General features: G+C 38.9%; 1 protein-coding gene across 23 annotated transcripts in view; it reads right to left on the reverse strand.

Annotated features, from left to right (window-relative positions):
* Positions 1-25,531, reverse strand: part of RBFOX3 (RNA binding fox-1 homolog 3) — a 918,966-nt gene that overhangs the window by 183,455 nt on the left and 709,980 nt on the right. For 4 of the 23 annotated variants that reach the window (XM_074260313.1, XM_074260310.1, XM_074260314.1 and 1 more), the window contains exon 1: positions 1-22,926. The exons of the other annotated variants lie outside the window; for them this stretch is intronic. In XM_074260313.1, the coding sequence (XP_074116414.1) occupies positions 1-105 (105 nt within the window). In that variant the 5' untranslated portion in view covers positions 106-22,926. Of the gene's footprint in view, positions 22,927-25,531 lie in introns of those variants that run through there. 23 annotated transcript variants of the gene reach the window in all.

A 25,531-nucleotide genomic window follows, 5' to 3' on the forward strand; every position in this document is an offset into this window, starting at 1 on the left:
CTGTTGGAGGTAGAGGAAGGCAGGCGGGCAGGGCACTGAATGCGGAAGCATGCTGCCGGAGTTGGACAGCAGGAGGCAGCCCGAGTTCGCCATGGAGCACAGCATGGGGCAGCAGATGGGCGCCCGGCTCCGAGGAGGCAGTTCGGGGCTCCTCTCGCACCCTCTGCTCTGTCCCTCTGGGTATGCGAGCGAGCTCGAGTGTATCCCTGGCTCCCTCCCCTTCTCTCTCCTCCTCCTCCTCCTCTTCCTCCTCTTCCTCCTCTTCGGGCCCTCCCCTCCCCCTCGTGGCGCTGTTTAAGGGGGAGGCATCAAAGCAGCGCTCCTCTGCCCGGTTCTCCCCCAGTCAGGGCGGGGAATGATGGAGAGCGAGAGGGAGATGGAGAGGGAAGACAAGAGGGAGAGGGAGAAGGAGGAGAGATAACAGACAGGCTAGGAGAGACACAGACGGGGAGAGACAAACACACACGGAGAGACACACACGGAGAGAGAAAATGAATATCACTTTGGAGCCATCAGAGGCCGGTAGGCAGAGTGCGAGAGTGTGCGCGGCGCGCGTGTCTGTGTAAGGCAAGCGGTGGGAGGGGGAGTCCCTGGCGTACTCCAACATCAAACAGAGCCCCGTATAAAAGGAAGAGAATCCAGAATGACAGCACAACAGCTGATCCCACACTTAACCCTTTGCCTGCCAGAGTTCTTTTGCAGCCAGTTCTCACACCCTCCCTCCCCAGCCTTCTCCCTGTTCTCCCTCCGTTTTTCTCAGAGGAACCCCAGCTGCTTCTGGATTTAAAATGTTTTCTTATATTTAAAATTTTCTCTTGGTCCTGGCGCTGGGGGAAAGCGTTCGAATCACGGAAAGACCCTGTACTGGCTTTTCGGGTAGGAAGGTGATTCTCCCTGGGTGCTCAGACAGCAACTATCTTAAGGGAAACCAGCTCAGTGACAGGGAGTTTCAGTGATGTAATGAGGGCACCTACGCAAAGGCTTCCTCACAGTAAGGAGCTTTCTCTAGGCTATTCAGGGCTTGGAAATCCGACCAAACCTTCTGGCTGAGCTTCCAGGCCTCCCTTTATCTTGAGTTCTAATGTCTGGTAGAGTCTAGGGTAGGCCATGAATACATGTGCACATACCACCTTGCTTCAACTTCTCTGATGCACTCAGTCGGGATGAACATGTAAATCTGGCAGCCTTCCAGTCCATCCTCACCTGAGCACATCAGAATAGCTGTGCACACAAAACAGCCACTCTGGTACACACAGCTTCATGTGGAGGTGCACCTGGCACACACACGAATAAAATAGATATTTCCACCTGCACTTCTCTCCTCATAATAACATATGTAAAAGAAATGGATATTTGTGCTGTTTCTTATCAAGCAACTATGCACAAAATCAGGCACAGGCCATACCAGCTGGATACCTGTCTCTTCATTCCCACCTGCCTTCATACACAGACTTACAAAAACACAAAGGAAGAACAGTTGGCCTTTCTTGAACTTGGCAGAGTTTAAAGTGACTTTTTTCTTAACCAGATGCTGGAAGGCAAATTGTGACTAGAGAGTAATTTTCTAAAAACCAAGTGTAAATACATACCTATATGGCATAAGGCAGTCTAAACAATTCAAGTACCAATTTTAGATGGTCCCCTTTCCTAGAACAATGTAATTTAATCTTCATTTAGTTGGTATTCTAAATGCTCCTCTGATCCTTTTATCATCTAAAAACCAAAACAAAAATCAAGCTCAAAAGTAATGCTTTTGAGTCTCAGTTGACTGTAAAATCAGAGAATGGAACTAGATAGTCTTTTAAGCTTACATATGTAGTAAATGGTGGAATGGGGACTAAAAGCTGGATCTTCTATCTCTTGGTACAGTGTTATTTCCTAATGATCACTTTTATTAGAAATTAGAATTATTTATTAGAATAAAATTATTATTTTATTAGGTATAAAGTTTTACAAAGCCCGACCTTACAAAAAGTCCCTTATCTAGCTCACTGTCTTCAGAAACACCCTTTCCCCCTACACTGGAAGGACTGTTTGGATGAAAGTACAATTATGAATTGGAAGGTATCTTATATGTCTCTTGTCATTGCATATTTCTGGCTTGTTGCACCAGAAGGTTTTTCTGAATTCCATATTGCCTGCCCACAGTGCTGTTATTGCCCTCTTCGTCATATTCTTTTATTCTTGCCCTAGAGTAGTCAAGTGGTTTCCCTCTTCTTCCAATATATATATATATATATAAAACTGGAAAAGACTTTAGAGAAAATCTGATATCCTTATTCTTTCTTAGGGTCAGCTAGTTGGTGTAGTGGATAGAGCACCAGCCCTAAAGTCAGGAGGACCTGAGTTCAAATCTGACCTCAGACACTTAATATTTCCTAGTTATGTGACCCTGGGCAAGTTACTAAACCCCAATTGCCTTGGGAAAAAAAAGTCTTTCTCAATAATCATGGAATATTGTGTAAATACCCACCTTATTGTAACAACTCACAGGTACCAATTCAGTTTTAAAAATAAATTTGTAGTAGTCTCAAAGCCAGAAGAAACTTAATTCAAGTCCAGCCTCTGAAACATATTTTCTATATGACCCTGGGTAAGTCACGTGAGTTTGAAGGTGACTTGGGATAAAACATGTACACAAATAAATATAATGTGAAGTGGAATGTGATGTAGGCAAAAGAAGAAATCCAGACAGAATACTCTAGGAAAGTTTGAAGAAGAATAGAATATTTTCAATCAAAGTATTCAATTAATCTTTTTCTAGAAAATGTAGCAAAAGCATAAAATAACATCCAGAAAAAAGTTAAGTGAAGCTTCTGTCTTGAGAGTTTCTGTTAGAGGCTGTGTCTCCATAAATTACTTAAAACAAATGGGTTTCATAAATTTCTTAAAACAAATAAAGTTCCCAGGATGCTAAGTAATACAGACTTCTGTGCATAGTATTCTCTGAAGGAAAGGCAACATCAGATGGATAAGAACAGGCAACAGGTTTTAAGTTGAAGTGTGCTGTAAAGCCCTGGTTGTTTCTAACTCCATCAATTCAATTCCATTCATATTTATTAAACCCTTAGTATAACCAAAAGCACTGAGTTAATGTCAGAATTATAAAATTTAAAACTGAAAGGAACCAGAGATCATTTTCTCCAACCCCCTGAAAATTGAGGTTCAAAGAGAAGCAACTTTTTGTAGTTAAATGTCCAAGTTGGAAGGTCTTCTCATTCCAAATCCAATATTCTTCTTACTATGATTTGGAGATAAAAATCTAGATATGACAGAAGATAGTTTTCTAGGAGCTTAATATCCTATTGGAAGTAGAGTTGGAATTAGGAATGGGAAAATGATTCCTGGAAGAGACTCCAAGATCTCTCACTCAGAAATTCAAATCAGGATGCTAATGGTATCCCCATCAAAACCAAAACAAAATCAAAACCCAACAAATACTGAAAGCAAAAGGATTATCCTTCTCTTCCAACAGCTGGTTGTGGGTGTAGGGGAAATAGGAGAAGAGTGGTCCCAGGAGGGAAATGTAATGGTGGCATAAAGTTCTCCAGATCCCACAGGTCCCACTCTGGAAATACTCTTGGGAATCATTAATAAGTATTTATTGGTGTCTCCAAAGAGCCTGAAACAACTTTTTTCCTCCCCAGAGGGTGCCTTCATGAGCCAGAGTGGGTGGTACTGGAGTCATGAGTGGGGGAAGTCAATGTTTCTGGTATCTGCTACTGGAGAGAAGAAAAGCTATTAGTTGGTAAGAGCTGTCAATCTGGTATTAATATCTGCTACTTAAAAAAAAAAGCTAAAGAAAAAAATACCCCATTCACCCTAAATCTGAGAGGGGCCTTGTTAGGGAGGTAGGAACTGAGTTGTAATTATTTCTATGCTCCTGGGCACCACTATAAATATCTGCCAAGGGAGGTACCTCACAGCTTTTGAGATCTTCATGATCTTTCCTAATGCCTCATGTTCTTTTCTACTTTCCCTGACCAGGATCATGTTGGGTGGATCTCCTTCCCCAAGAAAGGATATTTAATCACTGTCTTTCATAGGTCCATTTACTTGGAAGAGTCTAGCCAGAAGGACACTTGTTGGGGACCCAGAGTGCCATATAACTTGGTTAACCATATAACAGTGATAAAATATTCTTTATATCTTAGATCATTGGGAAATTCAGAGTCTCTATAAAATGAGTTTGTGGAAATTCTACCAGTGCTGTAAGGAAAGGTTGTGGAAGCAGGTTGAGTTTGTCAATTTACCTTCTGGAGACCCAAAATATTCCTTCCAGCCCAATCTTGGAAAGCCAGAGAACAGTAAAGAACAAAAAACTCACTTGAAACCTTATGGCTGGTGGCCTTAGTTCAAGACTAGGGAAACTTCCTGTCTGGGCCATGCCCAAGTATTCTTGAGCTTATGGCAAGATTGCGTTCTTAGCTTGCCTCTTAGCTGTTAATTCCCATGCTTGGTCCTTTAGTCCAGTAATTGAAAAACAGATCTCAGGCTAAGTTTATGTACTTACTTTTAAATTTCCAGTTTAGGACTATCCCACATCTTCATGAACTTAATAAATGACCATGGCCATAATGGCTATACTCTCAGCACAGGTGACTAGTATGGAGGGAGACAAGAATGATTCAATGCTAAAATAATACCTTTGTACTCTTTGCAGGGCTTAAACTGACTCCTTCTTACTCTCCTTCGACTTTTTATCTCTTCTTCTACTTTGAAATATCTCACCAAGAATACCTGCTAAGAAATCATCTGACCTAGCTAAAGCCAACCCAGGACAAGGGATGATCTCACCAGTTTCAGGCTGCTCAACTGAGCTAAGCCTCACTCTATTCTATAAATACATCCAGCTTCATGCTTTTTAATGGTGTCTTTGATACCCCTGTAACCACACCCGGGTATTTATTTGGCAGAGAGCTGGCCAGGACTGTAAGGAGAATATGGGTGTTAGAGGGTCAGCTGAATATAAAGTCACTACAGGGGCAAGCCAGGAAGGGCAAATGTAAAGGGGAAATTCCCAGAAGAATAATCCACAGTTATGCACATAGCTCTGTGGGGCCAGGAAAAGAGGTAGAGAGAAGATCCTTGGACCAACAGGGAAGACAAGATGGGACTGAGATTGAGGATGATGGTATGGAATCAACCAGGAGAATTGGTCATTTCTAAGCTATTAATTTCCCATTTCCCTAAAGTTGGGCATTTATGAGGGCTAGGTAAGACAGAAATCCTACACTTTGTTAGAAAAGCTATATTTCAGTGACTGAAGGGCCATTATGTTGGAGATGAGAACTTTCCTCTGAGTTTTCAAAAGCTACAGGATCAGGTTTCAGAGAAGGCTATTTCTTCCTCCTAGGTCTTCCAATCACAGCATAGGAATAATAGGAAGAATACCAAATGTGATGGATAGAAAGACATACAGAAAAGAGAAATAAGACCAAATGCAGGCAAATAGTGACTTCTTCAGTTGAGGTCAAATTGGAGAATTCCAATAGTGGGTTCAATCATCCTAACTAAATGTCACTTTAGGCTATTAAAAGTTTGATTAAAGGAGAGAGTGAGGTTGTTTCTAATCCTGGAACTCTACTAGTACTGACCAAAGGACTTCTTGGCAGTAGCAAGAAAAGTACAAAGACCAACCTCATTTATGGGTGGCTGGCACCCATTGGTTACCATGGAGGGAGCCTTGTCCACCCATTAGAGCAAGTGCTCAAGCCCCAGTGGAGACTGCAGCAAAAGTGAAAAATAAGTTTATTTATCTGTTTAATTAAGAGCTGTTTGCCAGCCTCACAGATTCAGGTCCATCCGTCTCACTTACAACCACGTCCCAGCAAAATTAAACATAATAAATATAGGGAGACTGAAAGCAAAGGGCACATGTGAGATATACGAGCAAAGTCAGAAGTTGCATAGGGTTGCAGTTATAAGCACATCTTTCTTTTGCAAATGTTTCACCCCTTTGGGATTGGAAGCCAGCTGAGCTTTTGGAGAGGGGATGCTGGATCTAGATTGACTTAAAAAAACACTCAATACTGTTCCCCATTGTTATTTATCTTAAGGGAACCTTCAGGATTTCTCCCTTCTTTTTGTCCATGAAAAGAAAGAGAGCTTGAAAAGATACATCTGAAGTTGACCATTTCTGGAATGTTACACTTCAGCCTTTGAAATTTCTCAGTGGCCTCTTATTACAACCAGAAAGATTGGCTCCAGGCACAGAGAGCAACTGGTCTGTGGGATATAGGTGAAACAGTCAGTTGTATCTTTCTTTTAGCTCCTTAGAGACTTCAATTCAGGATGCTTAGGCCCAAATCCACACAGGATGACAGGACAAGATAAACCAAGGTTAGGCAGGTTTCCTTCCTCCAACTCCCCTCCATCCCCATTATAAGTTCTAAAAATTTAATTCCATAACAGCTGCCTGCATTTTCTGAAGCTAATAGCTGAATGCAGTAAAACCATTATATCAGAGCTAAAATTAAGGTGTATTAACTTGAGCCTTGCTCTATGGCAGTGGTCCTCAAACTTTTTAAATAGGGGCCAGTTCACTGTCCCTCAGACTGTGGGAGGGCCGGACTATAGTAAAAACAAAAACTCACACTCTGTCTCTGCCTCTCAGCCCATTTGCCATAACCTGGCTGGTGCATAAACGTCCTCAGCCCACTGCATCTGGCCCTCGGGTCTTAGTTTGAGAACCCCTGCTCTATGGTGTTGAAAGTACTTGCAGTCTTTGAGTAGAAATAATGAACTTACTATCTAGTTATAAAGAAAAAATAAAGTAGGAAGTTACTAGATGGCGAGATGCAACATCTTTTTCCCTCAGTCCCCTGCCATGCCTTAGATTTCTGTTCATAGGGTTCTCATTAAAAAAAAAATTATGCAGTTTGCCCAAGGTACAAAAATGGCCAGTTACTGTTGTCAGAATTGGAAACACTGGGTTGTTGTACTACTACTACTACTACTACTACTACTACTACTACTACTACTACTAACTACTAGGAATGAGATTTTGTACTCTATAGTTTTTTAAAAGTGTTTTTTCACCTATATTATTTTATGAGTTTCTCATAACACAATAACTATGAGGATGGGAAGAGAAGCAAAATTTTTATTAAGCATCTGTTATGTGTCAAGTACTGTGCTAAGTTTTTTTTTTGTTTTTTTTATTTTTACAAATATTATCTTAAATCTTACTTTTTAGGATAAGATATATATGTATACCCTTTTATGTCCAAAGAGACATGGAGAGATAAAGAGATTTAGTGGTCAAGATCATATGGTGAGTTAGCAGTCAGGATAACTTGGATTTCCTGACACCCAGTGCTCTTTCTTTAAGATATTCCTATCTCCTGCATTGTGCCAATTTCATCATTGCTTGTTTATCATTACTAAGCATTGTCTTTAATTGACATTAAACCCAAACTAACTTTGTCAAGTTCACTATTCATTTATAATAGGTCAGGTCTTTACTAATCCAGCTACTTTTCAGTTTGCTAGTGATCATAATCTCTTTCTTTCTCATTAGAGAAGAGTTTGAGAAAAATCTATATAGAATTGTACCAGAACAGGAAAAAGGAACAGAAATAGGAACTATGACCGGATTTGTAAATAATCTTATTGCTATTTGCCTTCTATGTTTCCATCTTCACAAAGAAGACTGACAGTCCTTTTTCAAGAACTGTTTTTCCTTCCTTCCTTCCTTCCTTCCTTCCTTCCTTCCTTCCTTCCTTCCTTCCTTCCTTCCTTCCTTCCTTCCTTCCTTCCTTCTCTCCTTCCTTTTCTCCTTCCTTCTCTCCTTCCTTCTCTCCTTGCTTCCTTCTTTCCTTTCTTCTTATCGTAGCATCAGGGTCATCATTTGGCTAATCAAGAGTCCTAAATGATAAAATAAAAGGACTCAGGGAAGTCTTGAGGGCCCATGTATTTATTTATTTTGTTGTAAAGCCATATTCAGTCCCTGACTGGATCACGAATGAAATGAACCTAGGTAGTACATATAGCAGATGTAGCCACTGCAGATATAGCCAGTAGTCTTTATTTGTGCCAAGGTAAGGCTGGCATTGCAGTGACCCTTGTCTGTCAGGACTAAGGACAGAAGTGCTGGGCATGGGGAAAGTTGGCCTATTTACACATAACCAATGACTCCATCTAGCTGTCTGAGGCTTTAATTTTTGAGCAGTGAATCTACATTTGGATGGGAGGAGGTGGTTTAAAAATAATTGCTCATATTTGGCCTTTAGCACTCCTGGGATTGGTACAAACTCCTATATTTGTTCCAGTGAGGGCGGGGGGGGGGGAATAGGAGAATAGATGATTGAAAGTGATGAAAACAGTAGAATTAGAAAGAATTTTTAAATACAAAAGCACAGAATTTGGAATTGGTAGGGAACTTCAAAATCATTTAGCCTGATAAGGCTAATAAGGAAATGGGCTAAGAGGAGTGAATTGACTAAGGTAAGATCACACACATAAAATATCTCATCTAGGTTTGAAGTCTAAGCTCTCTAACTCTAATAGCATTCTTTTACATTCTTTTATCATACTCCCTCTTATAGTGTTATAGAGCTAAAAGATGGTATGAGAAGAGTATGGCTTCAAGATCAAGTTGTCCAGCCCTCTGCCTTCAAGCAGTTCTAAGCCATTTGTGACTGAGTTTTATAATATTTTCTTGAAGATCTCCAGGGAAGACTGATTTCTCATAGGAGTCCATTCCAATGTTTTATCCCCCTGGAAGTCAAGATATTCTTCTTTCTGCCCAATCCCAATCTTGCCTGTCTTAATTTGATTTAAAGGGAGAAAGTTTGGGAACAATTCCAAGGGAGACCTTGAAGGAAAATAAATTGGGTTTCATTGGCCTCTCACACTCAGAAGACCATAGGAGTTTGTAGGCTGTCTTCCTCCTTTCCCCTTGCCCCAGAATATAGAATATTGTCTCTGAGGAAGTTAGCAGAAGCCCCAGCATTTGGAACACTTAATACTGTGCTAGCTCAAAGATATCATTAAGGGAATGGTTGAGACACAGATTAGATGATAATCTGGGGCCCTTTTCATTGTTGTGGCCTCTGTGAAGAAGTCTTAGGATCCGATAGCAATGGGAAGGGAGAACTGAGTTCACAGATTAGTTTTAGAGATGGATGAATTTTACAACTCCTTAGAAAAAGGCTCTTGGACTGTGATCAGCCTCATGTTTTCTTGCACAAACAGAAGGGGAGTCTCAATTGCCATCATGACAAAAGGTAGTTAAAAAAGATGGATCAAGTCTCTGTTCAGCACCTAACCTTGTTTTCCATGTATCTTGTTTCTAAAATCAGTATTAGACTCTTGTTCTGCCTCTTTTTCTTTAAGTTCCTACAACAACATGACATTGTTAGCAACTTAGAAACTAGTGTCCTTTGAATGAAAAGAGGGAAGGAAAAAAATATTCACTCCTTTATTATATTCTAGACATCATGCTAATTCCTGAAGGAACTTATGTTAGAAGTACAAATGGGGATAGAAGCCCAGGAGGGTTGTTTGGGTCTGGCAAGTCACAGGAATGGTGAATGTAGTAATAGGGCAATGAATTGATATGACCTTTCCTTTGTCCTCACATAAACAAAAGAGGGGAGAGGATATAGAGGTATATAAGTGTATCACAGTGGGGAAATAGCAATGGGGAAGGGAGTCCTGGGCACAAAGGAATTGAAGGCCAAATCTCAAGAGTTAAAAGAGCATCTCTGACCAAAGAAATTTTCTGAATTCCCAGTCCTAGCATTTAGCTAGTTAACAAAGAAAGTGAAGTCTCCAAAATATAGAACACAAGGGGACTGTCATTGTGTTCTTCCCTACCCCTTTGTGTTCCCTGAAGCCAGAGCAACAGCTCATTAAAAGCTCATTAGGATCCTGACCCAAAGTCCTAGAATGACAATGTTGCCCAGGCAAAGCACACCACCCTGGAGAGGCAGGAGCATCAAGGTTGGGCAGCTTGAGCTAATGCTGTAGACAACAGATGGGAAAAATGGAAAGGGAGGAAGCCTAGGGGAAGAGTTTCTCCAATTAACCCTTTACTGAAGGATGGGAATGCTCCTGAGATCGTATCTTTCCTTCACAGCATGAGGCAAACCTGCCTGTCAGGAAAAAGAAAAGGTGAAGATATTACATATCAGAACTTCATAATGTGGCGTAAGTTCAGGATTGAAATATAGGATTATGAAGGACCTTTTATAAGATTGAGGAGCCCAATCCATAAGGGAGATGTTTAAAGTATATGTGGGGAAAGGGGAAGATTCTTAACCTGTAAACTTAAAAAAACCCTGATAAATCATCATAACTGACTTCTTTTTTAAACCTCCCGATTTTATTTTATGTTTTTTTACAAAGATTAAAAAACATTCTGAGGTGTCTAAGTTGCTAATAGGATCCATGACATAAAAAGTTAAAAAACCTCTAGGGACTAGCTAGAATAAGGAACACCTAGGTAAGACTACTTGGGATGCTTCCTGTTAACCTCCTAAACTCTAAACTAAAACCTAAAAGTATCCAACAACTTTAAATATACAAAGGTAGCTTTACAAGTTGCTGTGTACAGGTTAAATGGATACCATAGTCTCTTAAGAAGGCAGCTAGTTGGTGAGTACATTTGAAAAAAACTAGCATTTACCTTACTCTAAACTGGCATCAAAATCCAGTGTTGTGTGGCACTGAAAATGACTTTCCCTTTCCAAGGCATGAGATTTCTGAGAATACACTGGCAAAGAGGTGGAGAAATTTGGCAGCAAGCTAGGGGCCCTGTGCTGCTCTTAGCTTTTCCCTGCTTCTCTTCCTGCTGAGGGCTGCAGCATTAGGACAAGGGGAGCCGTCTGTTCCTTTGCTTACTTCCCTGAGATGTTATGACTTTTGATTCCTGGTTGATTAATATATAGCTGACAGAGACTGTATTTAAGGCAGCTTTAATTCTCTCAGGTCACCAAACTCAGGAGAAGCAGAGCTGCAAGGAGCCAGCTCTGCTATAGATCAAACATGGGAACCTTCAAATCATTCTGTGGCCCAATTTCTTACTGCTACTGCTGCCTGATCTCTTGGAGTCAAAGAAAATATTAGAACTGGACTGGGAGGGTCTATTGGATTTGGGCACCCATTGCTAAAATCTGCTTGGCATCCTGGATTTAGAAGAGCTAGAATTAAGACTCAGTATTTTGCATTTCAACACCAGGGACAGCTCTAATGAAAGCATAGGTACCCTCAACTCAGTCTTACTTGGCTTAAATCAAAATAAAGTGTAAATTATTTTACTGATGGCAAAACTGATCAGCTAGTATTTTGCTCTGTCACCTCTGATCCCACCTCTTCTTCTTCTCCCTGTCACACAAGGGTACCACTATTCTCCTAGTCACTGAGGCTTGAAATCTAGGTGTCATACTCAATACCTCACTCCCTCCTCTTCCCCCTTTCCAATTTGTCATCAAAACCAAGGGATTTTTTTTTTTTACTATTGAGACACATATTGAATAAATCCTCTTCTCTCTTCAAACACTCTGCTATAGGTCCTCATCACCTCACAACTGAATTATTACAAAACAAAGTACAAATTGCAATTGCTTCAAGTCTCTCCTACTCCAGTCTCCATTCCACTGCCAAAGCAATCTTCCCAAAGAATAGGTCTGACTATGTCACACACCCTTTCCACATCCACTCAGTAAACTCTAGTGGCTTCCCATCAACTCCAGGATCAAATATAAAACCCTCTCTTTGGCACTCAAAAACATAACATATAAATACCTTGTTGTTGGCATGTTGTTTCCTCCACTACACTTTGAGCTCTTTGACAACAGGAATTGTCTTTTGTCTTTCTTTTGTCAGTATTTAGCATAGACCTGGGCACATAGTAGGTGCTTAATAAATATTTTATTGAGTTGATATTTCCGTTCCTATTTTGGCTTTCCCTAAGATGCTCAGTATTTTTTTCTAGTTAGCATTTGTCATGGCTGCTCTTCTCCTATTGATTGTAGTCTTCTCTTTTTCTCTCTGCCTCCTGGAGTAGTAGATGGTGATTCCAGGTTCCTCAAGTGAGGCAAACTGCTCCCTGGATCCCCTTTCTCTGTTTTCAGTGGCCTCTTGTGCCTGGGGCTCTTATGGTTCTGGCTCAGCCTAGTCCTCTCCAAATTTGCCTCATTAGCATCTCCTGAAAAGAGGGATAATTTCTCTGCTTGGCACCTGAATGCTCACTTGCTAGGGTATGCCTGTAGCCATTTCCTCTGAAGTGCCTTTTATAGACCTGGTCTGTGTTGCAATTCAGGCATGTACCATGGAGTAGCACAATGCAGGAAGATTACACTCGGAAGCATGGATTGTAAATTACCACCCAGCAGGAGAAGGGAGTGATGAAGTGGGAAGGCACCTCTTAACTGGAGAACCCGATGCAGAAAGCCATTCTCATTTATGAGCAAGATCTTCCCCAATCATTCTCACTGCTGCCACTAGCTCACCACAAATTAGGGAGAAGCATTAGCACTAGAGTTGGAGGGAACCCTAGACTCATCTTCTTATTTCCATTTCATGAATGATTTTATTAAGATTTCTATCACTCTTCTTAACATATTGAATTTATTCTCCTTCCAAATACACACATGCATGCATGCATCTGTACACACATGCACACACACTTAAACTGACAGTCATCTATAGATTCTTAATTTATGTTACACTTTCTAAATGAAAGATCCAGTGGTTAAAAATTAATAGCAAATTTATAGGAATTCTATATGGCTATTATAGAAGTATAATGAAGTGGCTGCCACTTGGCTGTGTGTGGGTAATTGGAAATCAGAGAAGAGAATCTTTACTTTATTGGAATTGTGTTTTTAAGAGTAAACACCATGAAAAGGGTCAGCACAGCTCTAAACTGGCACATACTCTTCTCTGGAGGAAATCAGTGGCTGGTTCAGCACCTAGTTGAAGCCAGTTTAGCCACAAAAATCACTTCAATTGGCATTGCAGAAAGAGGAAAAGGATATATATTTATCAATAACATGTAGTAATAGAAAGAGCACTGGGTTTGGACCAGGGATCTTAGCTAAAATCTTGGATCTGCTTATCTATAAAATAAGATGTTCTGATGATTTCAACAGTTCTTCCAGTTTTAGATCCTATGAATTAAGAAACTGAGCTGTGGGATTAGGGAACCAGAGGAAAAAAGATCAGAAAGAAGATCAGAGTAATTTTAATGGAGTAAGGCATAGTAGAAGAAAGCACAATAATTTTCTCTAGAAACAAATATGGTTTCAGAACAAGGGCCAATAGTGTAACCTTGGGCTATGCTTGCCTTGTAAGTATAACTAACAGCTTGATATCATCATTAACTTACCAGAAGGTGCAAAAAAGATGCTTATAGAGTGGAACTTTTGTTACTGAGATTTCCTTTGGAAAGAGAGCCAAAGCTAAACACTCATATAGGGTATTTTGGGAGAATCCAATTCTTGGAAGCAAAAGGATGCTTATGTAATTTTTCCTATTTAAAATAAATGATTTAACCTCTAATGCTGGAGCCCAAATTTCATATGATTAAAACAAGCCTTCTAATGGTTAGTTAATATTTTGTATTCTCATTTATTGAATATTTTGTATATGCATATTTTTGTATATTTTGTAAATGTTATTTTTCCCCCTCATAATTAATTTCCCTTGTTAAACTCAATTGTGGCTTGGAATTGAGGAAAAGGAAAATGGAACTAATTAATGTCCGAGAAAAAGAAATATTCTGGGTTCAAGCAATCACAATCTGTGAGAATCATAAAGGGTGTCACTGTGGATGAAATTCTGGATTTGGAGTAAAGAAGAACTCACCTCTTATATCTGACATTTGCTTAATCTCTCTGAGTCCATTGATAAAATGGTAATAATAACTATCACATACTTCACTAAGTTGTTGTGAGGTACAAATATTATATAAGCCTTTGTTCTTATTTGTTAGCTTAGCAGAATTAAAAGAAGCAGAGTTTGCCTGGATGGAGTCTTGACAAAACTTAAGTCAGGGGTTCTTTATGTTGCCCATCTTAGGGAATTCCTAAGATCATGCGTAGCTGCCCTGACGAAGTCTGAAAGGAATTTTCTGAATTCTTAACTCTGCCATTTCCAAAATAGCTTTTCTATTTATTTAACAAGGCCCTAATGTGCTATCCTGAGAAAAGCCAGTCATTACGGAAGGAGGAAAGGCTACAGACAAGACAAGGGGCAGGGGTCATTCTAGTTTCTGTTAGATATCTTTAATCCAGGTTCCAGAGTTTTTGTAGAGTTTTCTCAAACCAGAGGCTCGGAGATACTTAGTCAAAGTCAAGGAGTAGCTTCAAATTGAACAACCAAATACTGCTTGGGAGTGATGTTATTTTAACTCTGTCCATTCCTTCCCCCGTTCTATCCCACTCCATCTTCAGAAGTTAACCAAACTTTGCAATTGGTTTAAAATAATTAAATCTGTAAAAGTTTTATTTAGGTCACAAACTTAGAATTATATTTCAATGTATTCCCACCATTTATCTTTCTCCTTCTTTCTATCACCATGGAATTATAAAAGCAAAAACCTCTGATTAGAAAAAAATGACAGAAAAATTCCTCCGTAGTCACCCAGACCAGCCTCCAAGCAATCTCTATTGCCACCAGAATACTACAAACCAGGGAGAAATGTTATTATTGGAACTGGAGGGAGCCTCATTTTTCCACACTCTTTCAGAATGATTTTACAAATATTTTCCCAGACAAAAATATGCAAGAAAACAAAAAAAAAAGAATGGAAGAAAGATTTTCTTTTTATGTTTAAAAGTTTTGATTCTTAAGAATTGAGAGGAAAAGCAGGTGCCATTGACTTGGGGTATAGCTAAACAAATTGTTCATATGTACAAAAGTTCATATGAGATACCACAAATATGAAAATATGACACTGAAATTAATAATGACCAATGAAGTTTGGTCTTAGAGAAGAGTTGAAATGCACCTCCTTCCCTTTCCCATGAATCAAAACACAGTCACTGTATAGTTTACTTTTAACAAACTTGATAAACTTTTGATGAAATTCCTCTTCCTTTATAGTATCACAGAATTTGATAATCAGAAAGGATTTCAACAGTATAACACACATGCAAAAGAAATTTCCTCTATAACATATGTAATCTAGCCTTTGCTTGAAGACCTCCAAGGAAGGCGGGGAGTGTGTGTATGGAGAACCAATTAAAAAAAATTGAATGCTTATTGAGTAGGAGAAAAGGAGAGATATTTGTTATATAATCTAAAACCCAAAAGATTTCTATAAATTTTTTTTTAAGTATTGCTTAATCTTAGGCAATTGGTTAATCATTATTTTCATTGCACTTCCAACTTCTTAAGGAGAGAAAGAGGGAGGGAGAGAAATTGTGTGTGTGTGTGTGTGTGTGTGTGTGTGTGTGTGTGTGTGTGTGTGTGTGTGTAAGTAGAATAGGCTAATATTCAGTGACACTGAGATTGGGAATATCGACTTCCTGCTCAGAGGGCTGTTGGTTGCTAGTCTGCTAGTTTCAGAGGACATAGTGTCACCTTTGTACTTCACTAAATGGCAGGCAAATTCTAGGATCAGTTAACTGGAGCATATTTGCCATCTTGATCTGTTCCTAGGGAGAACACCGCCAGTTCCAGCAAGGACACTAGGCCCCCATGCCAGGCTAGTTGAAAGAGGAAATGTCAATCTCCACAGGGTTGAACTTATTTGCATTTGGCTCCAGGGTGAGCTTATTGATTTTCCTTTCCAGTTTATAGTGAGGAAATTCTACTCTGATGTTCCAGGGCTTAGTAATAATTATGATAATAATTTGGACAGATTGGATCAAAGATGCCTAGAGCACTTTACAGATTCACAAACTATCCCAGCTCTTTCAAGAGAGGAAAGAAGGTAGAAACAGGTTGGATAGAGTTCTCCCTATTCTAAGCATAAGTAAAGCAAGACCAAAAAGGAGAATTGCCTTATTACTTATTTAGTAACCCGGAGTCTCATCATAAGATCATAGATTTAGAACAGAAAGAAACCTTAGAAGTTATCTCATCCAGAAGTGTCTGTCATACTCCCAGCCTATATACCCCAAGAAGCCTGTAAAACTCTCCACTGGAGCCTAAATAAGATTAAGATGAAATTAGGAAATTTTAAACAAAATACAGCAAAGATAATATAACTTTCTGGTTTTCTAACTCAACATGTGGCCTTCAGGGATCCATTTCTATTTGTTTTTGATAGCACTGGCTAATCACTTGACAAATGAAGTAACTGAGACTGAAAGAGAGAATGGAAAAAGTTACATGGATAGGATGGCAGTAAGGATTTACAACTAAAGTAAATGCTTTTCCCACTTTCTCATTCATTTCTTGATGCACTATTTTTCCCTTTAATGCCTAGCCTGCTACTTTATCTACTACATACTCTCCTTCCCAGATTCAGTTCTTACATAAGCCAGTAATAACAGTTCCCCATATTTTTCCTAACTTCTCTCCACAACTCTCTCCAGAAATTAGCAACGAATTACCATTGAGATTTTTGTTTGTTCTCCTTTTTCAAAGAGACCAAGAAGTCAGATGATGATGTCCTAACTTTTGTGTGAATTGGATTTAAGTGAGGCAAAGTTGTACAAAATCATCAACTTCATTCTCTTTCAGAATCTAGTGGCAAGACAAAAGTCAAGATGATTGATGATGGCCCAGGAGTCAATGGATGACTTTGGCATCTTTGATCTCTAAACACTTCACAGTGCCTTATTTAGCCATCTTCATGGCCACTGGAATAGATTGTTTTCATCCACCTATTCCTCTAAGGCAAGTCTTCACATGGTTGGGGTAGATTCCCACCCCCCAACCCTGTTGCTTACCCTTAAATTGGTTGAGTTCATCTGCTCAAAGGGTTTAGTGGGATGTGGCCATTGTGCATACTACAGTTTCTTGGAGTCCCAAGTGAGAAGATGGGAGTCAGATTGATATCAAAAGTGAATGAGAAGCCCTCAAAAACCCTCAGCAAGTCCTCACACCAGAGATGTTTGTCCTCCTTAAAATACACCTCACCAGTCTCATTCCTACATCTTATTCCCAAACTAATTAGGAAGCTTGAAGAAGCACAGTTGAATTTAATGCTTTTCTATGGAAGCTCCTCCAAGGTACTAGGTTTGTCTAGTTTTTTTTGATCCAATGAACAATTCAACAAGTGAGGCAACCATATTGTTTTACTCACTTGGCCAAGTTTTTCTTTTTTTCTGTATTTTCCTATTGTCTCTAGTTATTCTCTAGGTACTCTAGGAAGAGCTTGAAGATTCAAAGTAAATTTCTAGGGCATCTTTAGTTAAAGGCAGCTAAATAAAGTTATTCTATTTCATTCAGAGGGGAGTATTTGGGAGACAGTAGGCATATTTTACAATTTATAGGAATCACCCCAAACATTATGAGTTTTCAAGCAAGTTCTGTTTGATTGGGCACTCTCATTTATTGTACACCTATCATCTGCAAGGCACTAGGTTAGGCATATAATTACCAAACAACAACAACCAAAAAAACCCCCAATCCAAACCAGCCTCAAGGATCTTAGAAGAAAGGCTGCAACGTGTTAACTAAGTAAGTATACACAGTTCTTGCTTTGCATACATTTACCTTATGGAAATTTGATTTTACATAAAAAATCCTGAAGGAAATTTATATTACATAAAAGCATCTATATTAATTTTATAGTACCCTTAGCTCCTGTTCTGTGGCTCCATGATCTCCCTTGCCCTCAACAAAAACCTAAAAAACAAAACAAAGTAAAAAATGCAAACTCTAAGTGCCATACTTCACCTCCCCTAAGTAAAAATAGAGCATATATATGGAGATAGCACCACCACCCCAGAAAGGTGCTTGGCTAGAGATCTCTAAAGTAGCTTCACCTACTTGCCCCTACAATGTCTGTTCCTGTTCCTATCTGTTGTTGGTCCTCTCCTGTCTTCCTGTCCTGTCCTGTCTGTGTCAATGGCTGCCCTACAGGTTTTTTCCCCTTAGTTGTGGCTAGGCCCCCATGTGTATTTGAATCATGTGCTGGTTCCCTTCCTCCATGAGCTTGAAGCCCCTTTCTTGCCTCTTTCTCTCTCCTTTCTTCATATCCAAGACAAATTTGCATTATTTAGAAGGCTGCTGAATAATATATTTACTAAAGTAAGAATTGTCCAAATATTTATGATAATCTGAGGAAGGAAAGATTACTAACAACTGCAGGGTGGTTGAAAGATTTCCAGGAGAAAGGAAGTCAGGAATTCTAAGGCAGTGGAGAGAAAGGAGCATATTCCAGTTTTTGGACAGCCTGGCTAAAAGCACAGAGGTGAGAAATGATCTGCTAAATTCACCAGCAAAAAAAATAAATGTTTTGAGCAATCCTTAGTATAATAAGTATAGTTAACTCTCCGTTTTCCATGTAAATGCAGAGGAACAGTGGCAGAAATTAGGGTGAATGGGGCTAGGCTAAAAAGATGTATCAGGCAGGGATTCACACACTTTGGCTATAGATTAGCCACAAAACATCATTGGCAATGTACAATGCAGAATTGACTATAGAAAAATCTTATTGATAATGCTCTTGGGAGAATGAAAGCTAACTTCAGACAACTAGAAATAATTACTAAGCAGCCCCATCTGACAGCTGCTTTTCACTAAGATAAACAGTGGGAATCCAAAAGAATGGAAGTATCCATGTACAGTTGAGCTGAGAGGCTACGGACTCTGCTAGGAGGGGCAGAGACTCAGGGGAGCCTGCATTGGAGGCCCAAGCTAGCTCTTAAGAGCTGTGATTTATCCCCCTGCAGAGACTGCAAGGCAGAGCTGAGATGCAATTCTGTTTGCCAAGCATAACCCTTTTCTCATAGATACTTTGCTTTTTCCTCCAAACCCCCTCCCCCAACATTTCTATAGGCTTTAAAAAGTGATTTGTATCTTGGAACAAAATAGAAACTAGACAATGTTTACCAAAAGCAACTCTAACAGGGGCAGACTATTTTCCCTCTTGAGTTTTTGGGCTAGGTGGCCCCATGGATTGCAATATAGAGGGAAAAGTGACATTTCCAGCTCTTTTCAGCCGCATTCTTTGCTAGCTCACTCTCAGAAAGTCCTGATATATACACTGAAAACTCTATCTACAATAAAAGAAGGGAACATTACCATGGATTAGTCCAAACAGATGATGATTATAAATAATAACAATAAAGTAACTTGTAAGAAGACGTTGGAGAAATATAAGTTTTAAAAGCATGTTGAATGACTTTATTTTTCAATAGTATGTACTGATTGATGATGATGGAGAGAAGAGTGTTGAGTAGAAGAGAAAAGTCTGCCTGGGAAGTGCTGCAGCAGCACACACAGTAATATGACTATACTACTCGCTGAATGGAACAAATTGGAGCTTTACATTGTACAGTTAGGAGACTAGCACTCCTCTAGGTCCCTTTTCAAAAATGAGCTACTTATATAGTAAGATTTCTCGGGTGCCTTAAAAGCTGCCTTTCTTTTGAAGTTCCTTCTGATGTATTTGCTGATATATCTTAAGACTTAAGTTAAAAATGTAAATGTCTGTGGAAGAGATCAACACATGATATTTGATTTTAGCTGATTTGGCAAGTAGGATTTTATGGGAAAAATTGGGGAAAATTAGGGAAAAAAATAAGCAGGCTCTGGGTCAAAAAAGATAGATTAAGATTTGAATAGAGTAAGAGGAGGTATGATAAAGGGTATTAGAAAAGGGTCTTGGGATTTTTAGAAAACACTCTGTTTCCTTAAGGCTCTTTCTCAACTTCTTTTCACACATTATGACCCTTTTCTTGGTGACTTGGATTTTCATTCTATAAAGATGACTTCCAAATTTGTATATATGGAATACCTTATCTCTAGAATGTCAGACCTACATCACCAGCTTCCTGCTGGACATCTCCACCTGGATATCCTTTTGGTATTTCTAGCTCTCTAAATCAGGGTGTGTGAACCCCACCTTAAGAACCAAAATGAACTATGAGCTAAGTTCACTAACTCATTCACTAATTGTGACCTTATGTGCTCATTATGCTCCAGACAAATTCACTTATGCTTTTTGTGAAATAGGAATTATAATAACTGTTTTATTGAACTCAAAACATTCTTCTGAGAATCAAGTGAAATAATAGGTATATGAGCAATTTGAAAACTCTAAAAAGCTATGTAAATGTAAAGATTCTTATTTTTAGTACAACCTAGTACAACCCTCCATAAAAGTCTTCCTTCAATGCTTCATCATGAAATAGAGATGATGCTGGGATCTCAGAAGAATGGAGTACATGCTCTGGCATAGTTGCTTATCTGGAAAGGCTTCAAGCATAGTACTGCCAATAGACTGTTTACTTTCTGAGGATCAGCCTAACTAAGCACAGAACGAGTCATCACCAGCAGCTTGGTTGTAGGTGAAAGATTTTCTTGGCTATGAGATCTATGAAACAAATACAAATACAAAATGAGTTCATCATTAAGTGGATTTGATGTGGCCCCCTTCTAATGCTATAGTGATGATTGTAGTGACAGAAAAGAGGGCAGAATCATATGATTTTAAGGCTATCTGTAAATGTAGCTATCAGTCACTTGATGGTGAAATTTTTATCCAATCATCAACAAGTTTATCAGGAACTGAATAACTTCAATTGTTGCTATAAATGAAACCAGAAGAGAGGTAATAAAAAACTTGGCAAAATTGGTTTCATCGCATGTCCAAAGGCAACAAGGAACATAATTTCATGGGAGATCTGATCACCTTATTTTATAGTATTAATGATGAGTACAACCAAAAGATGAGCACAAAGACAAATACAACTTATGAACCAACCTGCATAATTGCAGAAAGTAAAGAGGCAGATAAATTATACTAAGAACCTGACAAGATTTCTCTAAACCAAATTAATAGCCTTTAAACTATTCCCAACTTTTCAGAAATAGAAAAGGGGCACTTAAGAAAATTAAATTGGAAACAAAAAATGACCAAGAAGACAAAGCTTTGCCAGAAATTACCTTCTTTACTCTTTAGGAGAATGATCTGTACACATATTCTCAAGCATCCTTGAGAAAAACTGAGCTTGAAGGTTTTCTTCCAACAAAGTGCTTCCTTTGTATATATTAAGATCATCTAACATTCCTTGAAGGGTGTAAAGAGGTGGTTTTTTGTTGTTGTTGTTGTTGGTGGTGGTGGTGTGTGTGTGTGTGTGTCCCAAATCTATTATTTAATTCACATAAAAAGCTTTCAATGCCTTCTACCAAGACATATCAGCAACTTGTGTATAATTTACAGTCTTAAAAGTCTTAGTTGCCTGGGTGGACAGCAAGAGGTCTTGCACCGTAGATTTTAGGATTATAGTTTCATAGACAGAGCTAGAATGGACCTCAAAGGTGATAGAAAGGGCAGAGCTGAGATAGGAACCACAGTCATCTTCTTGAGGACAAAGTTTTTTTACTCCATTGTTTTTACATCCATGCCATGGTACTCAATCTTATGACTGACATGTCTTTGTGATTTTTTTTTAGTCATTTTCAGTTGTGTCTGACTCTTTATGACACCTAGTAAATTATTAATAAATACTTGATTGGCTGATTCCCATGACCTCATAAGATATGAAGTGAACCTAGGTTTTCCTAATTTTAAGATTTGTCCTCTATTAATTATACCAGAGATGTCAAAATGTATCTCGGGGATCTTATACAATTCATAACATACCTGAGTTCTCCAGAACCAAATTTTGGAAAATATTTAACATCATAAAAATACAATAAATATAGTTAATATGGCATTTTAAAAGTAAGTCAACATGTAGGGATCCTTATATATGGCTTAGTTTCTCCTTAAGTTTGATGTCAGTGAATGTATCTTAATTCTCTTATTATCAATATCAAATGTCTCATAGAACAGGGAGATGTATAACTGTCAAAGGTATTCATTACCATTATGGAAGATATCATATAAAGGATCCAAATGGAAAAAAGGTTTGCCTAAAGATGTTGAGGTACTCCTGTTCCTGTTTACAAGTGATAACAGTGCTAACTGCATCAAGCTCTACAGCATTATTATTTCCTCAGTGTGATTTATGACTTCTCAAGAGAGAATGGTTCTGTAACCTATATAGGAAAAACCAAATGGATGAAAGATGAATACTGACCATATTATGGCATGCAATTCTATGAGCAGCCAAATGAATCAATCTGTAAGTAAAAGGACTTCCCATAGTCAATAAACTAAACTCACTATTGAAAAGGTGAAAGAGAATGGGCTGGATTATATCCAGGAAACCATACACTAATTTCAATGATCCCAAGCTATTCCCTGATATAAAAGCCATTGCATTCAGTACTAATATTCTATTGGTAACATTGAATTTCTTCAAATTGTGCAACATTATAATGCCCAAAAAGCAAAGTTGCAAGTGACGTAAAGAACAATGGAAAGATGCATGATAGGTAGCTATATAGAGAAAATAAAGGATTAAAAAGTGGATATATCTAGTGCTTCATGGATATTCATGAAATGTTAAATGTCTCAGGGGAAGGTATCTACTGCACTTGTTATATCATCTGGTTAGGGGACACCAAATATTTCTTTGAAAACAGTAATTCAAAAGATATAATTTCATTCCATCGGAATGGAAAGAGTGTTAGATTTGAAGTCATTATTCTAGCTCTCTTACCTATTATACTATAAGATTGTTGAGGGCAGGATCCATGTCAGATCTAAATTTTTACTAGTGCAGTACTCTCTGTATATGATAGTAGAGCTTAGATTGCCTTTGAGGTCCCTTCTAGTTCTAGATCTACAATTCCATAAGTGTTTGTTGTTGTATATTTTTTAAACATAATACTTTGGGTAAGTTATTTGTTTGCTTTTTAGCACATGCCATTCTTCACCTCTATTTAAACCAAACATTCACTTTGTGAAAGCAGATATTAAAAAAAAAAAAAAAAAGAAAACCTTAAGCTCAGAAGCATAGAAGGGTATAGGATATATTCACTATACAAGATGAATGGAGACTCAAAAAGCATTTAAGACATAATGTAGGGGGCAACTAGGTGGCGCAGTGGATAGAGCACCAGCCCTGAATTCAGGAGGACCCAAGTTCAAATGTGATCTCAGACACTTAACACTTCCTAGCTGTGTGACCCTGGGCAAGTCACTTAACCCCAGCCTCAGGGGGAAAAAAAAAAGACATAATGTAGGAGAGTGTGTATCATACTGACAATGAGGAACCCTGCATTCTAGGTTCAGCTGTCATTAATGTATCTTTATAACTTTGGGCAAGTACCATCCCCTTTCTGAGATAGCTTCCTTCATTGTAAAAGTAAGGGGTTGTATTATAAGATCTTTGACATAATTTAAGGTCCCTGAGATAATTTATAACTCTAGAATTCTATGGTTTTATGATTCTATGTGATGAGACAATGAAAAGGGTTTCTTTGGGTGACAGCCACCAGAGGAGGGAAGGTACTTTGCCTCCATGCCATCTGGCTCCATTTTGGTGCCAGGGAAAAAGGTATATGAGGGATGCTGGGACAATCACAGCCTGTGGGGTTGTGTGGAGCACGACTGTGGGGAGTCAGTAATGCCAAGTCTTTGGTGCTGATAGCAGATCTCATACAACATCATCATAATAATAACAAGGAAACTTTGCACAGATAGCAAACCTTTCCTCTGAAAAATTTCCAAGCTGACCTTGATGATAGGCTTGGAATCTCTGGGGTGCCATCTGACCAAAAAGACAAGTTATTGATGTTCCTCTTTCCCTGACCACTCTGGGGAGCAGAAGTTCAGACAGAAGATGCTGCCATAGGCAAAAGACTCCCTCTGTCCTAGATGTTTTGGAACTTCACTAGCTTGAAAAGTAGGGGGCTGGACCAGATGCTCTGTGCCCTTTCTAATATATCTATCCCTTATTTCATTATCCCTAGAACTGTTACCTTTTTAAAAAATCCTTGATTCCCATCTATCATACCTACCTAATTCACTTCCTTTCTCCCCACCAGTCTCTTTCCTCAGGTTTTCTCACTCTACCTTTTCTACGTCAACTCAATCTTTAATGAGGAGATTTTGCAGCAAGGAGATATAATGGAAAGGGCCCTGGGCCTGGGCTTGGATGAGATTTACATTAAAACACTTAACAGCTATACTAAAATGAGAAGCTTACCTCACCTCTTCAGTTTCCTCTTTTGTAAAATGGGAATAGTAATAATACATAAGCTACTAACCCCATGGTTGTTGTTGTGATAAAAACACTTTGTAATCTTAATGTGCCATAGAGATGATTATTTTTTATAAATCTTACATAATTTCAAGGTGGAGCAGCTGCACAAGTGAGGTGTCAGTATATCCAGGGTTATACCCAAGCATACTCAGTATGTAAGCTCCTACCTACTCAGCTGGGTTTGTTTCCCTCTGGCACCACACTCAAGTAAAAGTCTGAAAGGGGGACAAGAAGACAAATCAGTCAAACCACAAAATGCCCCAAAGGAGTGAAATCTAGTCAGGGAATTCCAGACTGCTAAATAATAACAGTGAATGATAATAGCGCTTTTTATATAATTTTACCCTTACAATAACCTTGAGAAGTAGGTGCTATTATTATACACATTTTACAAATGAGGAAACCAAGGCATTTACCCAGGGTCAATTAGAGCAAGTTCCTGAGGCTGAATTTGAATTCAGGTCTTTCTGATTCCATGCCCTATTACATCAGCAACTACACCATCTAACTGCCTCAATTAGGCTTGCTTTCTGGTTCCCCAGTGCTAGCCATTATTAATGTATACATAGATTTGCTCTTGTGTGTTCTCTTCCTCAAACCCATGAGTCTGGGAACTTGATTTTTTAAAAAAATGTTATGATAACTGAATTTCAATATAATTGGTTGGTTTCCCTTGCAATTCTGTATAGTTTATTTTATGATTTTAAAATAATTCTTCTGAGGAGAATTGCATAGGCTTCCCAAGACTGCCAAAGGGGTTCATGAAACAAAAAAGGTTAAGAACCCCAGCTCACACCTCCTCTGCACTTCCTGACACACATTTTCTTTCCTTCCCACCTTCCTGCTTCTTGTGGGGGCTTAGAGAGAGTCCCAGGAAGTGCCTGCGGCAGACTCTGGGAAACTCAACTAAAAGTCGTTTCAAACTTTCACCACTGCTCTCTCTTTATTTGCCATTTCTGTACTGCAGCATGCACCCCAAATGCTCAACTTCAAAAACCTTTCAAAAGCGGTTCCCTCTTCCTTGCTCCAGTTTCTGTTTCTGCTCCTCCTACCTGATTCACTCAGAGCTGTCACAATCTCAGATTGGTGACATCCATCTCTGTAACATCAGCAATCATTACCATGGAGAGTACCCTCAGTCCCCTGAGACACTAGGGAAGGAAATGATAAAGTTCCCTGGACCAGAAGAGTATAAAAGGGAGGTGAAGGAATCAGAACATTTGGTTTAGGATCATAGAAGGCCTTTAGGTAACAAGACACTGAGACAAGGTTCTAGGATGTTTATTGTGATGTGATGTGTA

Source organism: Sminthopsis crassicaudata, chromosome 4 (genome assembly GCF_048593235.1).
Source record: "Sminthopsis crassicaudata isolate SCR6 chromosome 4, ASM4859323v1, whole genome shotgun sequence".
Taxonomy (NCBI): Eukaryota; Metazoa; Chordata; class Mammalia; order Dasyuromorphia; family Dasyuridae; genus Sminthopsis; species Sminthopsis crassicaudata.